The sequence below is a fragment of the Heterocephalus glaber genome, unplaced genomic scaffold (assembly GCF_053883595.1).
Source record: "Heterocephalus glaber isolate CG9 unplaced genomic scaffold, H.glaber_assembly_v1.0 deba00001504, whole genome shotgun sequence".
Taxonomy (NCBI): domain Eukaryota; kingdom Metazoa; phylum Chordata; class Mammalia; order Rodentia; family Bathyergidae; genus Heterocephalus; species Heterocephalus glaber.
This window is the reverse complement of record NW_028258324.1, coordinates 48,941,259-48,967,106: the sequence shown is the minus strand read 5'-3', so window position 1 is coordinate 48,967,106 and position 25,848 is coordinate 48,941,259. Positions and strand designations below refer to the sequence as shown.

The 25,848-nt window shown below is 39.5% G+C and overlaps 1 protein-coding gene across 6 annotated transcripts in view; it reads right to left on the bottom strand.

Annotated features, from left to right (window-relative positions):
- Nucleotides 1-25,848, bottom strand: part of Fndc3b (fibronectin type III domain containing 3B) — a 335,425-nt gene that overhangs the window by 95,653 nt on the left and 213,924 nt on the right. For all 6 annotated transcript variants that reach the window (XM_021254196.2, XM_013071609.3, XM_021254201.2 and 3 more), the window contains exons 7-8: nt 15,584-15,642; nt 183-334 (exon numbers count right to left, since the gene is read on the bottom strand). In XM_021254196.2, coding sequence (XP_021109855.2) covers nt 183-334; nt 15,584-15,642 — 211 coding nt within the window. The remainder of the gene's footprint in view (nt 1-182; nt 335-15,583; nt 15,643-25,848) is intronic.

Sequence of the window (25,848 nt, the reverse complement as noted above, 5' to 3'; positions counted from 1 at the left end):
AATTCCAATGTCACGGTTTAGCAGCAAATTAAAACATGCAGAAGCTGAGCATGGTGGTGCAACCCTGTAATTTCAGCACTCAGGAGGCTGAGGGAGGAGGATCCTGAGTTTCAGGCCAGCCTGAACTACATAGTGAGACTTGTCTCAAAAAACAAAACAAAACAAGTGGAAAAATACACTACCTGTATATTATCTTGTATTTTCCATCTCGGCCTTTGTCAGATAAGGCAACCTCATAACTGTAGGGGAAGGAAAGACCACTGTGGGGTCCACATGAGAGTCCAACAGGGGGAGCCCAGGATAATACAACCGCTCTCGCCTGAATATTAGAAACCTGAGGAGAAAAACATGGGACAGAAATATTCATATCCATTGCACATGACAGATGCTACTTCCTCTAATAATGTTTCTATAATTACGAGTAGTTACCTGAAACTGTGTGAAATTTAATGTAAACAATTTTAATGATAATGAAAGAAATTCTACATGGTCATGGTGCTTTCTTGTCAGAGTCCTGTTATCCAAAATGCAGTAGTTGTGACTGGACCCCCGCCGCCACGCTCCTCTGTACAGCCACCTGGTTCTACACTACAAAGATGCAGAGGACACTGGACCACCAGAACACGGTACTGAGTCCAGCTGCTCCTGGACCAGAGGCAGGGCTTCTGAGCCACCATCCCACTTCTCCTGGTCCAGAAGAAGGGGCTTCCCGGCCACCATCCCTCCCGCTGCTCCCAGCCCAGAGGAAAGGGCTTTTGGGGCACCTTCTGCCCTGCAGCTCCTGGCGCAGAGGAAGGGGCTTCTGGGCCACCATCCCTCCCACCGCTCCCAGCCCAGAGATAGGAGTTTCTGAACCGCCATCCCACTGCTCCTGGACCAGAGGAAGGGGCTTCCCGGCCACCATCCCTCCTGCTGCTCCCAGCCCACAAGAAAGGGATTTTGGGCCACCATCCCTAGCGCTACTCCCAGCCCCTGTGCCACCTCTCCCAGCTCAGAGGAGGTAATCTGTGCAGGCATCAACAGCTCCCCCCGCAGTCGAAATGAGAAAAGACATAAGTAAGTCTCAAAACCAGACTTCCAGATCACCTACAGCAACCTCAAAGGGAAATGAGATGGAACACTCTGATACTCAACCACCTGGACCCACTGAACTGGCAACAAAAGGGGATCTGGAAAAAATGAAATCAGAAATAATTTCTCAGATAAAAGGAGAAATTGTGCCCCTAGTGCAAGACATGATTAATAAATCTAGAGAGGAGCTAAGGTACACGATGGAATCCCAACAAAGGAAACAAGTGGAATCCATAAAACAGATGCAAATAGATTTCCAGGACATGAAAAACTCCATTGAAAGTCTACACAGCAGAATGAGCCAATGTGAGGACAGAATTTCAGACATAGAAGATAAGATTGCAATTAGTGATCAGGAAAAGAAAAATTGCTTTAAAATTATAAGGCACCATGAGAAATCAATCCAGCAGCTGCTAGATGATACAAAGAAGAATAACATAAGACTGACTGGAGTCAATGAAGAAACAGGAGAGAGTGGAGATGACATAAAAAATCTCTTCACAGAAATAATGGCAGAAAAATTCCCAAGGAGAGGAAAAGAGCTTGACATACAGATGAGTGAGGCATACAGGACTCCAAATAGCCTTGATCAAAAAAAACCTACACATAGGCATACAATTGTTAAGATTTCAGAAACTCAACAGAAGAACAAAGTTCTACAAGCAGTTAGAGAAAAGAAACAAATCACATACAAAGGAAAGCTCATCAGAATCACAGCAGACTTCTCAACACAAACCATCAAGGCAAGAAGAGCGTGGAGTGACATATTCCAAGCCCTAAAAGAAAACAGCCTCCAACCCAGATTGATGTACCCTGCAAAACTATCTTTCAAAATTGATGGAGAAATAAGATACTTCATGACAAAGAGCACCTTAGGAACTTCGTGAATACCAAACCAGCACTCCAAAGAATTTTACACAATATCCTAGGAACAGACATTGAGGATCACAACCCGAGGAAGCAAAGCAGAATGAACCCATATGGCATGACAAGAAATTAAATGTAAAGGGGGAGAACCCAACAAAAAGAAAAAGTCATGGCAATGACAAGTCAATACGTTTCAGTTATAACCATCAACGTTAATGGTCTCAATTCACCAATCAAAAGAAACAGACTGGCAGAATGGGTCAAGAAGCAAAATCCAACAATATGCTGCAAACAAGAAACACACTTAATTCAAAATGAAACTCACAGACTGAAAGTAAAAGGATGGAAAACAATACTCCATGTGACAGGAACCCGAAAAAAAGCAGGAGTAGCTATCCTCTTGGCAGATCAAGTAGATTTCAAACCAACACTGATTAAGAGAGACGAAGAAGGACACTACATCCTTGTAAAGGGAAGAATCCAAGAGGAAAAGATGACAATCATAAATATCTATGCACCAAACACTAGTGCACCCAACTATATCAAACAAATACTAACGGACATGAAAAGTCATATATGCACTAATACAATTGTAGTGGGGGACCTCAACACCCCACTGTCACAAATAGATAGATCAACTAGACTAAAAATAAGTAATGAAATACTAGAACTCAATCGAACTCTTGAACAAATGAACTTAACAGATCTTTACAGAGTCTTCCACCCCACAAAATCAGAATACAAATTCTTCTCAGCTGCACATGGGTCATTCTCAAAACTAAGACCACATACTCACACATAGAACATGTTTAAGTAAGTGCAAAGGAATTGAAGTTATCCCCTGTATATTATCAGACCATAGTGCAATGAAATTGGAGATTCATAGCAAAAGAAACTCAAAAAATTTCATAAACACATGGAAACTGAACAACACACTTCTGAATAACCAATGGGTCACAGAGGAAATTAAAGAAGAAATCAGACAGTTCCTTCAATTAAATGACAATGACAATACAACATATTGGAATCTATGGGACACAATGAAAGCAGTCTTAGGAGGGAAATTCATAGCAGTGAATATGCATATTAGGAAAACAGAACCAGCCCAATTAAACAACCTGAAGCTGCACCTCAAGCTTCTAGAAAAAGAAGAACAGGACAACCCCAGAGCTCATACAAGGGAGGAAATTATAAAGATCAGAGGAGAAATCAATGCAATGGAGACTAAGAGAATGATACAAAAAAATCAATGAAGCCAAGAGTTGGTTCTTCAAAAGAATCAACAAAATTGACAAACCCTTAGCCAACCTTATCAGAAAAAGGAAAGAAAAGGCCCAAATCCATGCAATTAGGAATGAAAAGGGTGAAATTACAACAGACCCAGCAGAAATCCACAGGATCATCAATATCTACTTCCAGAACCTATACGCCAATAAGATGGACAACACAGAAGAAATGGACAGATTCCTAGATACATATGAATTACCAAAGTTGAATGAAGAAGACCTAAAAATTCTGAACAACCCAATATCAACCAATGAAATTGAAAATGTAATTAAAAACTTATCGACTAAGAAAAGTCCGGGCCCTGATGGCTTTACCACTGAATTCTACAAGACATTTAGAGAGGAACTGCTGCCACTACTGTTTAAACTCTTCAATGAAATTGAAAGGGAAGCAACACTCCCAAATTCATTCTTGGAATCAAGCATCACCTTGATCCCCAAAGCAGAGAAAGATCCAACTGAAAAGGAGAACTATAGGCCAATCTCACTAATGAACATAGATGCAAAATTCCTTAATAAGATAATGGCAAACTGAATGCAGAAGATCATCAAGAAGATCATACACCCTGATCAAGTGGGATTCATCCCAGGGATGCAGGGATGGTTCAACATACACAAATCAATCAATGTAATACACTATATCAATAGAGCCAAGGACAAAACCCATATGATTATCTCCATAGACGCAGAAAAAGCATTTGACAAAATCCAACATGCATTTATGATAAAAACCCTACAAAAAATTGGAATAGATGGTCTCTACCTCAAACTGATAGAAGCCATCTATGAAAAACCAACAGCCAATATCATACTAAATGGTCAAAAACTGAAATCCTTCATACTAAAATTAGGAACAAGACAAGGATGTCCACTATCACCACTCTTGTTCAATATAGTTCTGGAAACATTAGCCACAGCAATTAGACAAGAGAAAGAAATAAAAGGAATAAAGATAGGTAATGAAGAAGTCAAATTGTCATTATTTGCAGATGACATGATACTCTATATAGAAGACCCCAAGAACTCCACCAAAAGTCTTCTAGACTTAATAACCAAATTCAGTCAAGTAGCTGGTTACAAGGTCAACACACAAAAATCAATAGCTTTCCTCTACACCAATGACAGACTCACTGAGAGAGAAATAGGGCAAATAATTCCTTTCACAATAGCATCCAAAAAACTGAAATACCTAGGAATCATCCTAACAAAACAAATCAAAGACCTCTTCTCTGAAAACTATGGCACTCTGAAAAGAGAGATTGAAGATGGTATCAGAAAATGGACAGACATCCCCTGCTCATGGATAGGAAGGATTAATATAGTGAAAATGGTCATATTTCCAAAACGGCTATATAGATTTATGCAATTCCAATTGAGATCCCAGCAGCATACTTCATAGACCTTGAGAAAACAATCCAAAAATTCATTTGGAGCAAGAAGAGACCCAGAATAGCAAAAGCAATTCTAGGTAACAGAGACATGGCAGGGGGTATCACAATCCCCAACCTGCAACTATACTACAAAGCTACTGTGATAAAAACAGCATGGTACTGGCAAAGAAACAGACCTGAGGACCAGTGGAACAGATTAGAAGATGCAGAAACAACGCCAGACACACTCAGCCATCTCATCTTCGATAAAGGAGCCAAACACCCTCACTGGAGGAATGATAGCCTCTATAATAAATGGTGCTGGAAAAATTGGGCTTCAACTTGTCAAAGATTAAAACTAGACCTGTATCTCTCACCATGCACTAAACTAAAATCAAAATGGATTAAAGATCTAAATATTAAAATAGAAACTCTGAACCAGTTGGAACAGAGGTTAGGTAGAACCCTTGGAGACATTGGTGCAGGAAAAGATTTTATGAACAAAACCTCACTTGCCCATGAACTAGCACAAACAATCAACAAGTGGGATCTCTTCTTATTAAAAGGCTTCTGCACAGCAAGAGAAACCACCAGCAGTGTGAAGAGACAATCCACAATGTGGGAAAAAATCTTCACCTGCTCTTCCTCAGACAAAGGTCTACTATCTTGAATCTATAAAGAACTTAAAAAGATCAGACCTCCCAAATTTAAAGACCCAATCTGAAAATGGGCATCTGAAATGAACAGACATTTCTCAGACAAAGAAGTAGAAATAGCAAATAAATACATGAAAAAATGTTCAACATCACTGGTCATTCAAGAGATGCAAATGAAAACAATGCTGAGATTCCACTTCACTCCAGAAAGAATGGCTGCTATCATGAAATCAACCAATAACAAATCCTGGCGGGGCTGTGGGGAAAGAGGAACCCTGCTCCACTGCTGGTGGGAGTGTAGACTGGTGCAACCACTGTGGAAATCAGTATGGAGATACCTCAAAGAACTAGGACTGGAAGTCCCATTTGACCCCGCTATTCCACTGCTGGGGATCTTCCCCAAAGAATTAAAACAATCATACCACAGTGATATATGTGCACCCATGTTCATAGCAGCACAGTCTGTGATAGCTAAAACTTGGAAACAGTCCAAATGCCCATCACCTGGAGACTGGATAAAGAAAATGTGGTTTTTTTATAAAATGGAGTACCACTCAGCCATGAAAAATGAGAAATTAGAGACATTTATAGCTAAGCAGATGCACATTGAGGCGATACTCTTAAGTGAAATAAATACGACACACATGTATAAATACCGAATAGCTTCTCTGGTGTGAGAAACTGAAAGTGTAAATAAGGACTAAAATGTATAATAGGTAATGTGAAACAGGAAGAAAAGGGGCAAAGGGGAAGGAAGTGGGAGGGATAGGGGAAAGGATAGAAGGGAATGGGATTAATATGAGAAAATGGAAAAATAGGAACAAAATCTTTGTAAATAGGACTGGAGGGGTTGAAGGGAGGGCTGGGCAAGGGTGAAAAATAAGAACCAACAGAGCCTATGTAAAGGTGCAAATTTCCAATGGTGAATGTCATTATATTGTATACTTAAATGTACCAATGATTAGAATGAATAATCAATAATGCAAAATAGGAAGAAAAGGTCCAAAGGGGTAGGGGTAGTGGGAGGGGCAGGGGAAAGGAAAGAAGGGAAAGGAAAAATGCTGAGAAATGGAAAAAATGGAAATAAAGTCTATGTAAATAGGGAAGGGTGGAGGGGGTGAAGGGAGGGCTAGGAATGGGGAAAAAATAAGGACCAAGATGCATTATGTAAAGGTACAATTCCCAATGAGAAATGTAATTGTGTTGTATACCTACAATGTACCAATAAAAGAATTTAATAAAAAAAACAAAAACAAAATGCAGTAGTTGCAACATCTGTCCTTATAATGCAAACTTCTGACCAAGACTAGTGCAACTAACTCTCAGTTCTCCCGGATGTAAAATGATAGGTCATGCCTAAGATTTTTTTGTCAAGGAAATAGCTGGATGAGAGATTTCAATGATCTACACTATAGTCATGGCATTCTGGTACTTCCTGGGGGACCTTTAAACCTTGCTTGATGTCAAATAATACCTTTCCAACTATGCCCCCCTTAAGTCCTGCTGATTCCCAGGAGAACTCAATGGGTGAGAAATGGAATTAAGAATCAGGCTAATAGGGGATAGAAATGTGTGTAGAAGTTGAAGCTCCATATCTCCAAGCTCTGCTTTTGTCTTTTTGGTTTACTCTATGCTTTAGTCTTCAACTCAACAAAGGACTCCTGAGTCGGCACTGCTCTGAGGCAAGTTCTACACTGTCTCCCACAGTTACTCATTTGGGTCCACATGTGCCCACGGCAGCAACCTGCTCATTCCAGGTCCTTTGTTGGCTTCTTTCTTTTCCTGTCTCAGTTGCCCACTCCTCACTGAGGCTTCCTGAGTCATCATCTCAAATAATTTGTACTCAAAACTTTGTTGTAGGGCCTCTTTGTGGAGAAACCCAACCTACAGTATAGGGTCATTCTAATTCCTTAAAGAACTTTAATGTTTTAGTTTTCTAAAGGTTATTTTATTGCTACTGGGATATTGGTGGGAATAACACATTAAACACATAAAAACTGATAACATAAACGCTCAAGTTTAATGTTTACAAAGACTTTATGTCTATAGACAGAAATGTGTAAACTATTCACTACCTGTGGGCTTCTACTTCTTCCATTTTTGTTACTACCTGATTTATAAGGATTGCAAAACTGTAATATAAGATAATTTAAATGCATAAATAATATGCAAAATACATGTTGAGTATCCCCTTTCAGCCTGTCATTTATTACATTTTTAGCAGAGATACCACCATACTGTTGTGTATAGATAAAGCATCACAATAAGTCAATTACTTAGTCATACTTCTCATCCTTCAAGACCGAAGCTGGGCCTACTACCTTCAAGTAGCCTTCTCTGAAGTATCTTGGTCTTCATTATTTCCTGTGTGCTAGAGAACCTCGTGGAAATGACTATCATTGCTGATCATGTTTATAGCCTTGGACTGTGGACTCCCTAAGGCCCATCCAAAATCATATTCCACTGTGAGATGAGGGGTGGTTCCCTAGTAAATGTTTGTGGAATAAACAATAAACCAAAGGGTCTGATCCAGATGACACAGTGAGTGGCAGGCTAGCGTTACACATTAGATACTCACTAAGGCTCCAGACCAGCAGCTCCATGCCTGCCATGTCCCTCTGTTCACCAATCCACACTGTGTGACCATGCCCTGTGACTTAGCCTCAGCGTTCCCCGATTTCTTGGCTTTAATGAACTTCTAACCCCAGTTTAAATGCCGTCTTCATTTCATTTAATCATCATACCTCACTGTGTGAGTGGCTGTGGACACAAGGTCATTATCATCCTATATTTGGCCTTCAGGAGTGTCAACTTGGTGAGGAAAGAGGTGTGAGAACAGATTCAGTATCGACAGCGGGACCCACAGCTGGTTTAGGAAGGTTTCTGGCCTGTCTTTTCAGATCCCCTCGTCAGAATCAATTGCTATTATCTTTGTGCTCTGGCCACATTTTCTTAGTACAGTACCTATATCTGGTGCTCATCAAAAATGGTTGTTTGAGAGCTTCTTATGTACACCAATATATTTGCTGAATTCCTTTACACACATGAGTAACCCTGAGACATAGAGTATTATACTTGGTTTTTACCTAATAGTAGATATTTTGCTCTGAAGAGCTCAGTTTATAATGGGAAAGAGGAGAGACTAGGTCCCGAGTGACATTCAGCTGATGTAAGAAATGGCTGCTTTGCACCATTCCAAGAACAAAGTGTGCAGTGACACTGCTTCTATGAATGGCGGTGTGAAACAGCCATTCAAAATAGCTCAGTCAAATGCCTGTACTGTAGACATGGACCACAGACCCACAAATTCACATCCCTTTCAAACTTTACCTTTTTTCATTAGCTATTACAAATTTACTTTTCTCCTTTAAGACTTGATTAGCTTATTCTTTAAATGAATAGAGATGTACATCGCAGGAATGTCAGCTAAAATAATATTTACCTTTTCCCTAGACCTCGAGCAAGACTTGAGGAGGAAAACTACCACATGAACCCAAGTCTATGTGCAAATGAAATCTTCCAAGGAGCCATCCTAACAGACATGCATGATGGAACTCTACACCATTTTCAAAGGTCAGTGGCTTCTCTGAATTCCTCCCTAGAGCTCAGCAGCCTGCCAACTAGATTATGACCACTGCTGTGGGGCCAAACTGCCCAAATTGCAATGTGTGCCCTTGCTCACTCCCTCTCAGGACTCCCAGCCTCAGGTACAGGAATCCTGAGAACGTGTACTGAGCCTGTCAGGACTCTGGACCCACTTCCATTTCCAAGAAATTCCAGGAAAGAGGAGGGAGTATGTCACACAGGGGTCAATCACCAGCCCAGGATGAGTTTACTCAAGTGTTCTCACAGAGATTCAGAACTCTAGAAACTCCATCTGGGCTCAAGCCACTTTCAGAGTGATGGCACTTGAGCTTGAGCTTCCACTGGAAGTCTGTGTGCTGTTACCGCCTCACCAGTAGAATCTTGATACCAGAACAGCTAACCTGATCGCCACAGTGACCACCATACTATTGACATCTTCTGCCCAAACATGTTTAGAAGCCACAAAACTGACTTGCTGATGTTTAACCTACCATAACAAGAAGCCAGTCTCCTGTATAATGTGATAAAAAATGGAGATTTCTTGTTATACCATTACTGGAAAAGGAGCAACCTGACTTATTTTTCTGTACTACTGGTAAGGTACCTAGTGTGTAAGACACTAGTTTAAGTTTGCACATTTCTTAAATTACACTGCTTTTAAGTCTCTTGAAGGGCTGATAATCTACTATCCACTTCGAAACAGAATTCAGTCTTATCTGTTTATTTATTTAATATCAATTCTAACATGAAAACAGTTGCTATATGTATATATATGGGAATTACAAAATCACATTATCTTGTATCTATTTGGTACATAATTCTTAGCTCTTTTGCTCGTTTCTTCTGTTCATCCCAGCATTTTCATACTATCCTATAAAATCGTTTTGTCAGAATTTATTACATGAAAATGATACTCATAATGTGGATCAGAAACACCATTTTCCCCCTGTTACTCTCACATTCAAAAATATTTCTTTGTAACCCTATCCTTTGTGGCCTATTCTTTGGATTTAACAATGTGGGAGGCCTACTGATCTGATTTACAAGTATACTACAGAAATATTTCCATAGAAATACTAGTTCCGCTTCTAAGGTACATCATGAGAAGTAACACAAAGGAAAAATGAATGAGAAAGGGAAAACTAAAAAACTAAAAAAATAATGTTTCTCAAATGTAAAACTCTCAGGATCATCTGCTATAACTCCTTAAGTGCTAAGAGTCTTAAGAGTTGTTCCCAGACATACTGCTGTTTATCTTTCAAGGAAGCAAAGTGAAGGGAAGTGTTCCTCTCAGGTCCCTGATCTTCATACAGGGAAATGTTCCTTTCAGGTCTTGCTTCTGGAACTGACAAATCAATTGTTTCCACTAGCTAAACATTATTGGATGGAAACAATGCAGAACTACAATTCCACAATTCTATTTATTTACATCCTGAAAATAAGCAGCCCACAACAATGAGGGAGATCATATGTGATACTACCATCAGAGGAGATCAGATCACATTAGGATGGAGGTGGCTGGGTAATTCCTGGACCACTTAGCATAACCCTAAGCTTATGCCTCTGGTACAGCAGTGGGGACACCGAGATGTCTCCAAGACACCTAACTGCTACAGTTCCAGGACAATTTCTCATGTACTTCTGAAATTATTTCATGCATTTGGATCTTTATAGATATGGGTCTCCAAAGAACAGATGACTTGCTCAAAAAGTCAGGGTGCCAAAAGTTCTAGAAAGATGACTAGATCTCACAAGTCATAGGTTTTATTTCTGTATCTAAATCAAATAATCTGTGAAAAAAAGAAAAACATTATCATTTTAAAGATTTTACCAGATGAGACTAAAAGAAAAAAAATCTTAAAAAAAAATAATGTCCAACTTTCTTTTGTAGCTTTGTTTCTTTGCCTCAGAGGTGGAATTCTTATTCATGATTGTATTTTATTCCCAATTCAGAGTACAGTAGACAGCTTTACTTTTGCTTAGTGATATGCTACAAACCACAGAGGAATACTCTGTTATAACCATTCTATGAAGAGTATATAACTTCTTAGGATCCTCCTATGTGGTATTTATTATCCTACCTTTGAAGATGAGGAAATTGAGGTGATAAAACTTACCTAAGGTCACAATTAATAGCCATTGTACGAATAAACCCAGAGGGCCTGACTGCAAAGCACAGGCCCTTCCCTTTCTGGCTGCCACTGTACACTCTGGCACCAACAGTCCCAGCCTTCCTCCACACCGGTGGGTCCATACTGATGCTGGCCATAACCTAGCTACAGCTGCTGCATTCTACCACGTGTTTATTCAGCAAACATCTGTTGAGGTTCACTATGTACCAAGGTCAGTAGTAGGTATTGGGACACAAAGATAAATAAGACACTATCATGAGTTAGAACTTCAGAGAGAAGGGGTTGAAGATGGAGAAAGTGGAAGGAAAAAGAGAGAAGTAAAAACTGCACATAACTTGGTTGGGAAGGATCAGTGGACCGGGCAGAGGAGAACTGTAAGAAACAGTAGGCAGTATGACAGGCAGAATAACTCCCCACCCACACACACACACTCCCCACAAAAATGCCTGTATCTTATTCCAGGGAACCTGTACATGTATTACTTTACATGGAAAAAGAGACATTGAAGATGTGGTTAAGGATCTTATGATGGAGAGATGATTGTGTATCATCTAGATGGACCGAACATAGTCACAAGGGTCCTTTTAACAAGAGAGAAAGGCAAGAGAGTCCAAATCAAAGGAAGAGATGGAGATGGAAGCAGGAGTTGAAGGGATGTGACTGCTGCCTTTGAAGATGGAAGGAGATCTGGAGCCAAGGAATTCAGGCTACTCCTGGAAAGTGGAAAAAGAAAGAGATTTTCTTTCAACACCTCCAGAAAGTCATGCAGCTCTGCTAACACCTGATGTTAGCCCAGCAAGACTAATTTTTGGACTTTCTGAACTCTGAAACTTCAAGACAATACATTTATAGTTTTAGGTCACTCTATTTGTGATAATTTGTAATAACTCCAACAGTAAACTAATATAGGTGGACAGAGAGAGAAACTGTGTTAGTAATGTGCAAAATCATGGCACCCATAACACTTCCTTGTTGAGAACATTTATGGCTGAGCCATACACCACTGGGACCCATCCAGTGCCTCAAATCCCGGAAGGCAGTTAGTGACACCACCACCCACATGCTGATGAAGCAACTCCATTCCAAGACACACACTTCCTATCTGGTGATTTAATTTTCATCAGACTGCTTAAACAGTAGGATGCAAGTCCAAGTCTCAATGTTAAAAAGAGCATAACGGAGCCGGGAATTTAGCCCAGTGGCATGGTGCCTGCCTTGCAAGTGCAAGGTCCTGAGTTCACCTCCCCCCGGCCCCCGCCCCCAGTATCAAAAAACAAAACAACAAAAAAAGCACTAGATGCAAGTGCTGATCTAGAATTCATAACTACTTGACATTTTGTTTCTACTCAAAAATTTCCAACCTGTCTTTTCCAATCCTAGATAATATGCTGCTTACAAAGCAGAAATCACAACACCAGTTTCATAGGACTAAGGAAGATCTTTGGCTACACTCATTACATTCAAACCCATCTGAATCCTGCTGATATGGAAATGTTATCTCTTGCCTGAATTTATAACCCCAAAGCCATTTTAGAGATTTGGAGGAGGGCAATGAGAATGCCTGGCATTCAGGTACATGGGCTGAACCCCAACACTGGCTGCTACCCGTAGTGTTCACCTGAGTGAACACACCCATCCAGCTCTATGCCCAGCAACACAGACACTCAGTGTAGTTGGTGTCTCACAGTCAGTCAGACTTGCCAATGTTAAAATGTTATAGAATCAGATATATGAAATCTGATCACCAATTAATTAAGTCATAATGAAAAACAAAATTATCTGGTAGATTAAACAGTATTATCAACCTGCCTCATATAGTTTCCATTTTCTATAGGGAAGCCAAATTCTCCAAAATCTACTGTGTTGGTAGCAAAGAGAAGAATGGGAGGTAGCCACATGCCTCAAGGGCATAAAGGCACTGGGCTTTCATCAGCCAACTCTCCTTGGTGGGGACATCTTGCCTGACCAAGATGTATCTGCGTCTGTGGCCAAGCAATACTTCTAAGTGATACAGAAAGAAGTATGACAAACTTACCACATTAAATCTTACATAACAGCTGTTTACAAAAAGCTTCTCTATATACCCTGAGCTAAAAACTATGAAGATTAAGTGCTTAATAAAGGAAAAACACAATGGATCTAGCTGTTTTTATCTTCTTAGTGTTACATCACTACTTCAACATAGATTCTACCACTTCTGCAGTACAGAAGTGACTCAGAATAGCTACAGAAAAGCACTGTGTGCATACACATGACTGAGATGATGATCAAGTTCTCTGACTACTTCTGGGACAAGGCATGAATGTACTACTCTGCCTACTTTCCCTGCTTTTGACTCCTCTATTTTTCTGAAGGATTTTTCTTCTTTGTGCTGTAAATAAAAGCTTTCCCCACAATTCTACCTGTGAGCCTTTCCTAGTCTCTCCTTAGAGAGACTCCACTCCCCACTCCGCAAACTCTCACCCACTACAATTTTAACCATCATTCTCAGCGTCTTGATCCTCCTCCCTCCACAGTACTGAGTCTACCAGACACTCGTGATCACCATGTTTATCTTTCTGGATGCCCCTGCCAGTGAAACAAACAGTATGTCCAAGAACGGCAGTGAAGGGCCGGGGATTTAGCTCAGTGGTTCCGCCGCCTGCCTCACAAGTGGAGGGACCCAAGTTCGATCCCTGGTACCAAAAAGAAAAAAAGAATGGCACTGAAGATGTAAAAAGGACACAGGGATTAACCTATCCTAGAGCAACTACCCACCAACTAGGAAAGATGTAGAAACAAATAAATAGAGTAAAATGAATAATCACAATGGCAGAGATACATAGAAGGCAGAGTGAAACCAGAGGTAGTGCTGGTGGTATTAGATAAGGACTGTGAGGAGTATCCCACCTGATGGGCACTGACAGCAATTGTGTGAGATGCCTTAGAGGACACAACTTCCATGAGGACGTACCTAAAACTGAAAGCTCAGTTATCCATGACATTGGGTACCAAACACGTTATAGTCTTACTGATTTATCACTAAAATTAATATAAATAATACAACTTGGGGTATGGGGTACTTACTCCCCTCCACTTGCTGCTGGACCAATCCTCTCCTCTTAACTGAACCTGGACAATGCCCCAGGGCCACTTCCCCTTAACCCTTTCCCCCAGGATTACTACCCAGAGGCAGGGATAAAATAAAAGCAAAGACCCCCAAACCTGCTCTGAAAAATTTCAAAACTCCAAACCAGGACACATGTGCACCAGACCTGGAGGCTAACATGACCTCCACCAAACTTTCTTCACCTGGAGCTCATTAAAGGTTCATAGACTACATCTCACATATCCAATTATAACAGGATAAATTATGAACAAGGACATGTGCAGTACATGCAACTGACATGACTCGTCATCAATCATGTTGTCAATCATACCCCAGAAGATCCCCATGAGAGCCACCCCAAAACCAGCACAACATTTTAACACCTATATGGTATGCTCCCACCACTCATGCTAGTTTCCTATCACAAGTGTGAGCCTGCTCACTCTGAGCATACTATTGCCTTAATAAACTTTGCTGCTTTTCTTCATCATCATGTGATACATCCTTGTTGGTTGTACACAAAAATCTAAAAACCTGTCCCAGACTCCATCACCCACAGTAGCAGGATGGCTCTAGTGTCCAGTCTGCCTTGCCACACCCAATTTTGACTCCAACAGCCTCACCAGACTACACTAACAGATTCCTAACACTTCTCTCTCTGGGTCCATCCACTTCTCGCACCAACCCATCTGCCAACTGTTTGATCATGCTGAAAATGCAGCTCTGACTACTCAACGTCTTTCTGAAAAAACCCCAATGGCAGCCTGCCCCTTCCCAGAGTAAGTTCAGACTCCCCAACTACACATCAAGGCTCCACATCTCCACAAGTGCCCTATTGTGCCCCTCCTCCAACATACCCACACTTTAAGGTTTAGTCAAATTCAACTATGCACCCTGAGGCGTGTTTGGACCTTTTGGTGAAAAAGCCTTAGTATTTGGAACACATGAAGAGTCAAGGTTTTCCAATTCAGCTAGAAAACACTCCAAAGAATTCTGGCTCTCTAATCTCAAATGAAAGGCTGAATCAACATTTTGAATTTTTCACTTCAATTTCAAAGCACCTGGCAAAATCAAATTTAAAACCTCACAATATCACTGCTCCCAGATATTTTTACTTACCATTGCACCCAATGTTCTGAATATATTTTTCTCAACTAATATTTAAATGTCTTTTTGAAATTTATTTGCAAAATACTTGAAATTTCTGAGGTTTTCAGAAATTATTATTAATACATTTACCCAGGTAAAAGGAAATTACCAAAAGGAAAAAAAATGCATCCTTGGAAGTTAATAATATCTAATAGCATTCAGAATATCTAAATAAAGATGACATTTCAGTGAATAACTACAGAAAACTGCTGTTGTATATTTTCATGTACCATTAATAACTGACCACTATTTCATAGTTTACAAAAATCATCTTCAATGGGAATGGGGTTCTTTTGCTTACCTACTATGTGGTAAAAGAAAAGTACATTTGAAATATTTAACAAAGTGTCATTTATACTGAGAAATCCAGAAAACATACCTGTGGCTTCTCTATTCCAGAAAGAATGTCTTGTACCCTTTTTACTTCCAACTCATATTCTGCATTACAAAAGAAGAGAAAAAGAAAAAAAAATACCATTAGAGTACAATGAGGATATCAATTTCCTTCCCCCCAGGGCCTTTTAATGAAGACTATCACTAAGTTAGTTGCTTGTTTCCATGGATATTTGGTACCATGAACTTGAAAATGGAAATCAGAAGTGGGCATACCTGTGAGATGAGATTTCACTGTAGTTGCACTAATTTGCCAGGGTTGAGTTTTAAGTAATCACAATGTCAACTAGATTAACAAAGAGTTCCACTTAGTAATTCAATGTACAATAGGGAATAAAGGGTCAGAAACAGGACAGCTGGAGGCAGAAGGTAATGAAGAGATGAGGTTGAAAGGTCAGAGGCCAGTCTACACAGAGCTGTGATATGAAATTTTTGAGTTTAATATGTATGAATATATGTATGGACATATGTATGTGCAGTTCAAATTTGTAAGTCTGATAGTCACTGGAGAATTTAAGGGAGGGACTGACAATGACCCTATTTTGAGTTTAAGAGATATATCTGGCTTCTGTGTGAATAATGGACATAAATTTAGAAGCAGAAAGACCAGCCAGTATATTGCTGGTATTCTAGGTAAAGGACAGAGTTGGCCTAGGCTAGAGCTGGTAATAAAGATGGTAAAAAGAGGACTAGTTTTGGAGGTATAGGTCCTGAAAGATTGGGTGTGACAGGCAGTGGTGAGGAAGTGTGGCTAATCAAAGACAGTTTTCCAGTTTTTGGCCTAATCAACTAGATAAATGGTGTCTTTTAATAAGGAAAACTGGCATGAACTACAGTGGTTGAGAATTATGTTTTAGAAATTAAAGAGGAAAAGTGCTTGGAATACAAAAATTGGAGTAGCAAGGATGTGTTTTTTAAAAAGGTAAATGACAGAAAGTAAACAATCTGCTTGTCAGAACAGCCTCTTGATTTTCACAACCTGCTTGATGAGAATCTGATTTTAAATTTATGGTACATTTCATTTCATTGTTCAACCTAGTTTATGAGCTAAATGCTAGAGAGTTATGATTACCAAGATGTATACTTGCCCCAAAATATTTCAAGTCTAGTGGGTAGGAAGGGTCATGAAAGCAAACATTCAATTACATTGCCATATCATTGCTATCTAGAGAGCATGCAAAAAGCTTCCTAAGAACCAACAGGTAGCTGAGCCCTGTGGAGAAGCAGAACTCAGGGGTGCAAGGAGTTAGCAAGCCCAGCTCCTCACAGGGTGCTCATACTCAATGTTCAGATCTGATCTCAGTCACCTCCTCAGGGAGTCTCGCTCTCACCCCTCTCAAGTCCTACTGCCTAGCACCCACCAGAATTTGAGAATTCTTTCATATGTTTCTTCCTCTGCTTATGACTGGTCTTTCTTGTTAAAAATCTAAGCTTCAGGAGAAAAGAGCTAGTACAGGCCTTTTCCGTGAAAAACCAGAAAAATATTTCAAACTCTGTGGGCCACTTACAGGTTGCTGTTACATACTGTTTCTTTCTACAATCCTTTCAAAATGTAATGAGCACCTTAACTTGTTTTAAAGACAGCTTGCTAAGTCCTTCTGAGGATGCGGTCACCATTCATTAGCAGCACCTAGCACAGAACCCCCATAGCTGTAGCTCAAAAGATTCTTGTGACCAAATAAACAATAAAATTGACCTTAAAAAATAACAAGAAAATTCCAGTTGGCTCCCCTAAACTTTAAAAGGAGTAGGTCTTCATTTTTCCCAATGCATTCCATTCAGAAGAACTTGTTTACCATAATTTCAGTGAGAAAAACAAATGGGTGGTGGTAATAGCATCACATTCAAAAAGCCAAATCACAAATTCATTTACAATAATGTGTTCATGTTAAGACATAGATAAAGGATTATACTCAAAAGTCAAAAGGATATATCTTCACATTTTTAGAAGACCCCTACTAAGTAAACTGCAAATTCTGTATAATTCAAAAGTTAACTGTGGGGGGGGGAGCAAAACTAAAAACAAAAGCTACTCACATAGCTGCAATAGAAACTGCTTCAATCATAAGTTTCCTCAATATCTGATTACTGCAGACTTTCAAGGACCCTATGGTTTCACTCACACAGCTAAATACATTCAAACAAGTAGCTGAAGGAGATAAAGTTAGCTTCTGCTATGCCTATACACTTAGATTATCTTAGAAAGCCAAGAAGCCAGACCCCACCCTTCTGGTAATAAAAATTTAGATGAGAAAAGGACTGATAACATGCTCAAGACACAAAGAAGGGAAGAATTAAAGAGATCTGCAAAGAAAGAATCCTCAGGACTACATGCTGGACAGACATAGTGCTTGAAAGAATAAAGAATTAAAACAATACTTTGCTTCACAAAAATTAGAATACTACCCCGCTTTTCAATGAAGATTAACAGAAGAAATGATTATATTTTTGACAGGAAAAAAAGGGAAAAAAAGGAGAAGAGCAGAATAGAAGGAAAAAGATCTGTCCCCCCCCCAAAAAAAGAATGGGTTTCAGGAGAGAGCCAGGAATACAAGTGAAAGATCAGATTTTGAGATTAAAAACAACCTCCAAGAAAGTCAGCACATTCCTGCCCATCTGCCTCTGATTAGTCACAGCAGCTGACATGTTCTGAGCAGCTAGGTACGAGCCTATCAGTGCACTATCACCTTCTGATGTTTAAAGCATTCCTAGCAAGGTGAACATTCTTTGCTTCATTTTATAGCAGTGGGTAGGACTGATGTCTATTTAGCCTATCAGTCTTTATCTCCCAAGCTGGGCACAATGCTGGCAGTTGTCTTTGTTGACCAAGAGAGGAAGATGAACAAATGAGCAAGTTGAGGCTCAGAGAACAGATGTGATTTAGTACATGGTCCCTTCTGGTTGAATCATGATGAATCAGCAGAGTTCTGGGGGTTATGAGGGAAAAGGTGTTTGCACTGAGCCAATGGGAGGACGAGAAGGCAGTAGAGGAGACCCCCTAAGTGATGTGAAAAGTTTTGTGTTGGTTTTTCTTTTTTCATTTGGAAAAAGCTGCCAATAGAGCAAAGGCCACTGACCTGGGAAATAGGTATGTAAGAAAAGGATAAGAAAAAGCAGGCAACGAACAGAACCAAATGAACAAAGGATTCTGAAAAGATCAAGAATAAAAAGGGCAACCTGTAGGAAGAGGAAGAGATTGGACAGTCACTGCTGTCTTGTGCCTGGTCACACCCTGTTATATCAGAAGAAACATGGTATCAAAGTCCACCCAGAATTCTTTCTTTTAACGTTCTCATTGCAAATACGGAGAAAGAAGATAAAAATGCATTTATGACACATTCATTTAATGGTTTTCCATTTGTGCTGCTACAGACTAAGAGAAAAAAAACAACAACCCAGGCACACAATTTTCACAAAGAAGAGTGAAAATAAAATCTGTTTAACTAAAGTGACAGTTACTTACCATATACAAAATAAACTCTTGGGTGAAAGCTAACAAATAGTCTCATATGAAAATGTTAAAATTCACAACTCTACTCCCTAAATAACTGAGTTAACTAAGCTCCTTGGCCTGCCTCTCCCTAGGGATGTTTACATGTGCCTCCGAGTAGTCTATGAACCATCATTCCTCCCATAAAAGGGCTCTGGAGCCCAGCTGTATGACAAGTGTATGTCAGAGCTTGGATCAAACTTCCACTTGCTCACATGCTTTCTTTTTCTGTCTCATACACACACACACCCCTACCTCACATATTGTGAGAGAGTGAAGAAAAACAGAAGAACGAGCTACTCCTCTCACAAAAATGAATAAACAAAACAAACCCTGGCACTTTGTTAAGGATGTCTTCTTCCACAAAAAGTTAAAAAGGAAAGCTATGTCTTAGTTTTATTTCTTTCCCCTTAAGAACTTGGTGTGTGCTGACTGTGTAAGAGATTGTCCTAAAATGGACAGGAAAGCGAAGTTCTGGGCAAGGACACAGGACAGGTATACCTTCTCCAGTTTCAGGGCTGGCTTCTCCCCTCTAGTTTGCAGTGAGTAAATGAATTCAGGAAAATCTCAGAAGCCAATTTTGTATTTTTTTTTCCTCAGTGAAGCTGCCATTGATAGAGGAAAAATAGAACTCCTGACCTGCTAGATGTCAGATATGCCAATTCTGTGTCCCCCAAATGTGGAAGAGTGAATTCCAAGGGACAAAGGAAGTTAAGAATACCAAAGTTTTATTAAGAGAAAACTCCTGAAAGGCAGAAGGGTCCCTAATGGGTAGCCACCAAGGCCCTTTGTCTGGGTAACATACAGCAAAATCACAATGTGGGTACAATGTGAGTCAAACTACAATCAGCCTACAGAATTACAAGTACTGCCATCTAGCTAATATTGATCCAATAGGGAAATGAGTCATGTAGCAAGGATACATGGAAAGATCAAAGGTATTTTGGGGGAAGGGAGGGGAGTATGGGTCCCAATGCTCTGCTCACCCACCTGTATGTCTGATGCTTATCTGGGCCCGCTGGACCAGGAGGTGCTAATTACAGTATAATCTTTTATCTTATAGGTCTGACTATTGTGTCTCCATCCTGAGGCCTGGCTCTCTTTAGATTTGCCTTCAGCTACAATTCTGAAGCCTTTTATTTTTTGTGCAGACTTCCTTGAGGGCCCAATTCTTCTCTGACTCTATATTAATTTCTACCTAACTTAGCTGCCTATAATACAGCTAAGTTAATAGTAATCAGATCAAAACTCTTCTTCCTCCTCCTTGAATTGTTTTGCTAACCAGCTGGCTGGATGGACATGACACCCCATCTTCACATCCTGCCTCCTTAGTGTGTGAAAGGGTTTTCCCTGCAAGGAAGACCAACTCATCAGTAAACACAGGATACCAGCACACAGACAGCTTCACACAGAGAAACTGCAGATGCAAGCATATTCTGGGGTGGGACATTTCTTGAAATGGAACAAGATGAGAGCCTCTAGATCAAACACACTCCCAGTGAGCTGAGAACTAGCTTATTTGGAAATGTGGGGGAGGCTCAGCTCAAGACCCAGGTCCTTTCTTCCCCCCAAAAGCAACTTTCCTAACAAGAAAATACAGCATTTTTACCAAAGGGAAGGTTAAAATTAAAAATACACAAGCAAAACAAATACAGTTAAAAAAAAAAAAGGGGCCGGGGATTTAGCTCAGTGGTTTCGCTGCCTGCTGTGCAAGCCCAAGGATCTGAGTTCGATCCCCGGTACCAAAAAAAAAAAACCCACACACATAGAGGGAAGATGTGTCATGTGAAATTTAAACTTTCCGTAAATAATGGTTTTCATGTTTGCTCCAAAAAGAAACTTAAGTTCAGACTGTTTGAATAACTGCAAGGCCTAAACTAATTAAAATATCCCCTTTTATAAACACAATTTACTTCTTTGGTTTGTTTCACATTTTTTCCTTCTTAGAAAAGAAATACAACTGCACACTTAGCTGCTAGCTATAGAATGTATTTAGGGTTGTAAGAGAGCCTTCATTCCAATGGAATGACATCAGCATTATTTCTCTCTGAACCTTCTGTCTCCTCATTCACAGGGCTCATTTGCAGATATGCCCATTATAACAGAATATGCTCTCAGAGATTTGACAAGCAGCTGACTAGCTACTCTCTTTAACAAATCATGTATAATAAACTGGGAGGAATGGGTAGAAAATATGCAGCGTTTATTATGCCCACCTTGGGAATAAGAGGTTTAAAGTCAACAGTGGACAATCAAAGGCACTAAATGAAAAAAATACTTTAGGATGAAAAGAAAAATATGCCTCAACAATAAAGACAAGCTGGATATCCACTTACTGCCTGCTACTAATACCTATGAGAATGAATAAGAATGAGGAAAATATTAAGAATGCTTGCAGATGCTTTTTAACTCAAAAAAATTAATTGGCTATCATCATGTTCAATATATTACTTTTGCTGTGAGGGAAAAGGAATCAATTAATACATATAAAAATAGGATTAATTATTTCAGAACCTCCACTTAGTAATTATCACCTACAGGTAATGGCCTTATAATTCAAATATTAAAGATACTTGAAATCACCACAGAATATATTTACATAATACTGTGTAAAGATGATGCAGTTAATCCCAAAAGGCAAATAAATATTCCAGAAATATCTTGATAATCAATGATCCTAATGCAAAGATAAACATCTTGCTAAGCATTTAGCTGGTTAAGTGATTATTTCAAATTCTGAAAGGTAGCCAAGGGAATACTAGACTCTCAACAACGAAAAAGCAAGCAGACAGCAGGTGGACATATTTTGTATGAAGTTGCATTCCAGTCTAGGAAAGCATCTTCAAGAGAGGCCTAGGTTCCAAAAGATCCTGGAATCTGAGAGAAAGAAGAAAAATGGAAATGAATTCCTTTTCCAGATGGAGCAAGCACCCAGATGGGGAGGAGGTATGGCCAAAGAGTGTAAGCAGAACAGCAGGGGCTAATTTCCTGTGAACTTGTGTTGCTATTTCTAGAACTCAGTAGGAAGAATGGTTTTCTTTCTGGCCCACAATTAGAAGCCAAGTCCTACATTAATCCACCCATAAGCAAGTGGCCCCTTTTGGCAAAGGCTGCACACAACCTTAGGTAATAAGAGAGGCACCACAAAAGTGCAAGGTGTGGGTCTTTAATGAAAAGTAGGGGAAAGGGAAAGTACAATGTACTCTATTTGATTCCAACACCAACTCAAGGTTTGTCGCCCAACCACCTTCTTTGATGTCAACTAAATTGAGTCCTGGGAGATTCTACAGTATTTGAATTTCTGTCAAGTTCCCTAAGAAAAATGCTTGTGTTTACTTCACAAGGCAAAAATCGTATGCATGTATGGTACTGGACAAATGCAACTAGCATTTTTAAGAACATCAAATTAAAGAGGGATGAGTCTGCCCCCTCCCTTGCACCACCACCACAATGGACAAAGTATTACATATATGTTTGCCTAGTGAGCTTAACAGCAGTCCTATCCTTTTCTTCCCCTGCATGTTTGAACTATTTACTAGCTCACTGAGCCCTAACCTGTGCCAGATATAGTTCTGTTATTTTGGGGGAAGCTCAAGTCCATGATTATCCAGCAAGAGCTGGTGCCTTCCCTGGGTGTGTAACAGGAAGGCAGTGGCTTAAACACAGGATAGAACGACTTACAAAGGTAATTAAAGTCTATGCATGACTTTCTGCAGTGGCGTCTAAGTGTTTCCACAAAATGCTTTTTTGTTAAGACTTGGCATGCCACATTGAGAAATTCTAAGTGGCATATTCAATACTTTTGCAAGACTATGAGGGCAGATGGGCAGAATCCACAGAACACCATTCTGTAAAACATTATATTTGAAAAAGAATTTTAGTATTTATACTACCTATACAGCAAGTTTTGAAGTTTTTATATCAACATTTTCTTAATTATGTTTCATATAACTAACTGGGGGTAAGGCTACACAGTCAGTCTATTGCCCAAGAACCCAGTGCAGCTCACCAGCTGATATGGGCATTAGATGCAGAGCTAACTTCATGAGCCAGGGCTCCAGTGGTAATCAGTCCTGGCCTATAGAAAAGCTATCACCATCAATGACATGAGCTGTCCCACTTTCCCACTCAGGAAACCGCCAGGGTTATATATATGTTCAAATGCCTAGAGGCATCAGCTACTAGGTAGTATCAGTGATAAAGATGGCAGAAATATAAGGCAACAAGGAAGAGAAGGACTACGGGGGTGGAGATGTCATGCACGCAGTCAACCAATCATGAGGAACCACAAGACTGAGTTTAATAGATATTTCAATTTTCAGAGAATCTGGAAATGAAAAATTGGGGGCTGGGGATTTAGCTCAGTGGTTCCGTTGCCTGCCTTCCAAGCACAAGGTCCCAAGTTTGACCCCCAGTACCCCCCAAAAGAAAAGTTTTATGTAAAATCATTCAATTTGTAAACATTTATTTTTAAAAACATTTTGAACCTATAAAATCTTGTGCGGTACTGGAAGCACTTATGTGCTGAATGTTTATGTCCTCCCATAATTCCCATGTTGAAATCCTATCCCCTAACGCAATGGCAGTGGGAGGTGAGGTCTTCGGGAGGCAATCAGGATTAGATGAGGTCATAAAGACAGAGCCCTCGTGAACATGACCAGTGTCCTTGAGAGTCTTGAGAGAGCCTGCTTCTCTCAGCCACGTGAGGACACAGTGAGGTGTCTGCTCCAAACTTGGAAGCAGGCCCCCAACACACAGCACATCTATCCACATTTTAATCCTGGACTTCCCAGAAGCCAGGACACTTTTTCAGAATCATTTGAATGAAGAATGGAAATTACTGACTTTATGATACTTTATTCTCCGAAGTTTGAATGTTTTCCTGAGAACAAGGACTTCTTATATAACCACAAAACCGTTTTGGAGGCTGGTGGTGCTGGGGATTGGACTCTGGGTCTTATACGTGCTAAGAAAGCACTCTGTCATCGAGCTATAACCCCAGCCCTTTTTGTTTTTTTTTACTTCAAGACAGGAAAAGCCCACATTGGCTTTGTATTTAAGATCCTCCTGCCTCAGCTTCCCCAGTAGCTGGGACTAGAGACATGAGACATTGTGCCTGGCTATAACTACAATGACATTATCACATCTAAGAGATTTAAACATGAATGAAATAAAATCTAATATATAGCCTATATTTAAATTTTCCCAGTTACTCCAATAAAGCCAATAAAGTCTTTAAAAAAAAAAAGTTTCCCCCCTCAACTTAGGATCCAGTCAAGGATCCAATCAGGAGTGTAACTGTTGTCAGGGTGATTAGTCTCTTTAATCCAGAACAGAAATCCCTTATGCTTTTTGTCCTTATAAAGTTGCTATTTTTGAAGAGTCACCTTTAAATTATATTTTATTAGTGCATGTTAACATTACATGATGATGGGGTTATTCTAGGGAGCTGACATAAGCATTTACCACATCTTCGACAATTTCAATCCCATTGTTCCACTTTATTTCTCCTCCTCTCTCTTGCTTGTCCCCTTCCCCATTCTAGAAGCCTACCTTCTGGTTTCCTGTGCTCTCTCCTTTATTTTAATTATCAGTTGATTTATGTATTTTTAAATTTCTCATGTAAGAGAAAACGTGATATTTAACTTTCTAGGACTGTCTAATTTCACTTAATGTGACGATTTCTAGTTTTATCCATTTTCCTGTGAATTGCATGATTTCATTCTTCTTCATAATTGAATAATATTCCATTTTATATACACATACTCTGTTTTCTTTATTCATTCATCAGTTGTGGGTTGAGTTGCTGTAAATGTGGATATGCAGTCCTTAATTCTTTGGGGAATAGGCCCAAGAATGGTATAGCTGGATCGATGGTATTTCCATGTTTAGCATTTTTAGAATCTCCATACTGATTTGCATAGGAGTTGTACTAATATATATTTCCACCAACAACATAGAAGAGTTTCTTTTCCCACAATCCCCCCACATCCTCGCTAACATTCATTGTTTTTTGTTTTCTTGATGATAGTGATTCTGACCAGGGTGAGATGGGATCTCAATGTAGTTTTAATCTGCATTTTTCTAAAGACTAAAGAAAGATAGTAAACTTTTTTTCATATACAGTACTTCTTGGCCAGTTGAACTTTTCATTTTACTTGGCCAAATTTTTCTCTTTTTAATTTTAGTTCATTAGTATATGTGTGCACCAGGAGTATATAATGTTTACATTCCTTGTGGAAAGTTGATACATGTACAACAAAACACATCTTAATTCCTTTTTTAAAAAAAAAACAAAAAACACTCTTTACATATTCTAGATATCAATCCTCTGTCCACAGAGCCCATTTTCTAGAATATACCACTGTTTAGATTGTGTAACTATTTAGTCATGATTGACATCGGCTAAAAGAAATTTGACAAGAATTCTACATAACAATACTTTCCATTCTATATCACGAGGAGGCACATAATGTGGTTGGAACCATTTGGTGTTGCACGGTTTGATCACTTGGACACCTTTTTCTGTCAAACCGTTTACCAGATGGCTACAGTAAACAGAGATGATCTTGGCTAGAACGTATTCTTAGATTGGTAGCTGCAAGACAGTAATTTTTCTATCACTCCTTCTATGTAATTAGTTTCCTCCCTCACTTTTTAAAGTATCAATGAATTTAGATTTTTTTATTCAATGTGTTAAAATTTGTAATACTTTATTACCATTATTACTTGAAATGTTAGATTTGTCTCAAATGTAGTCA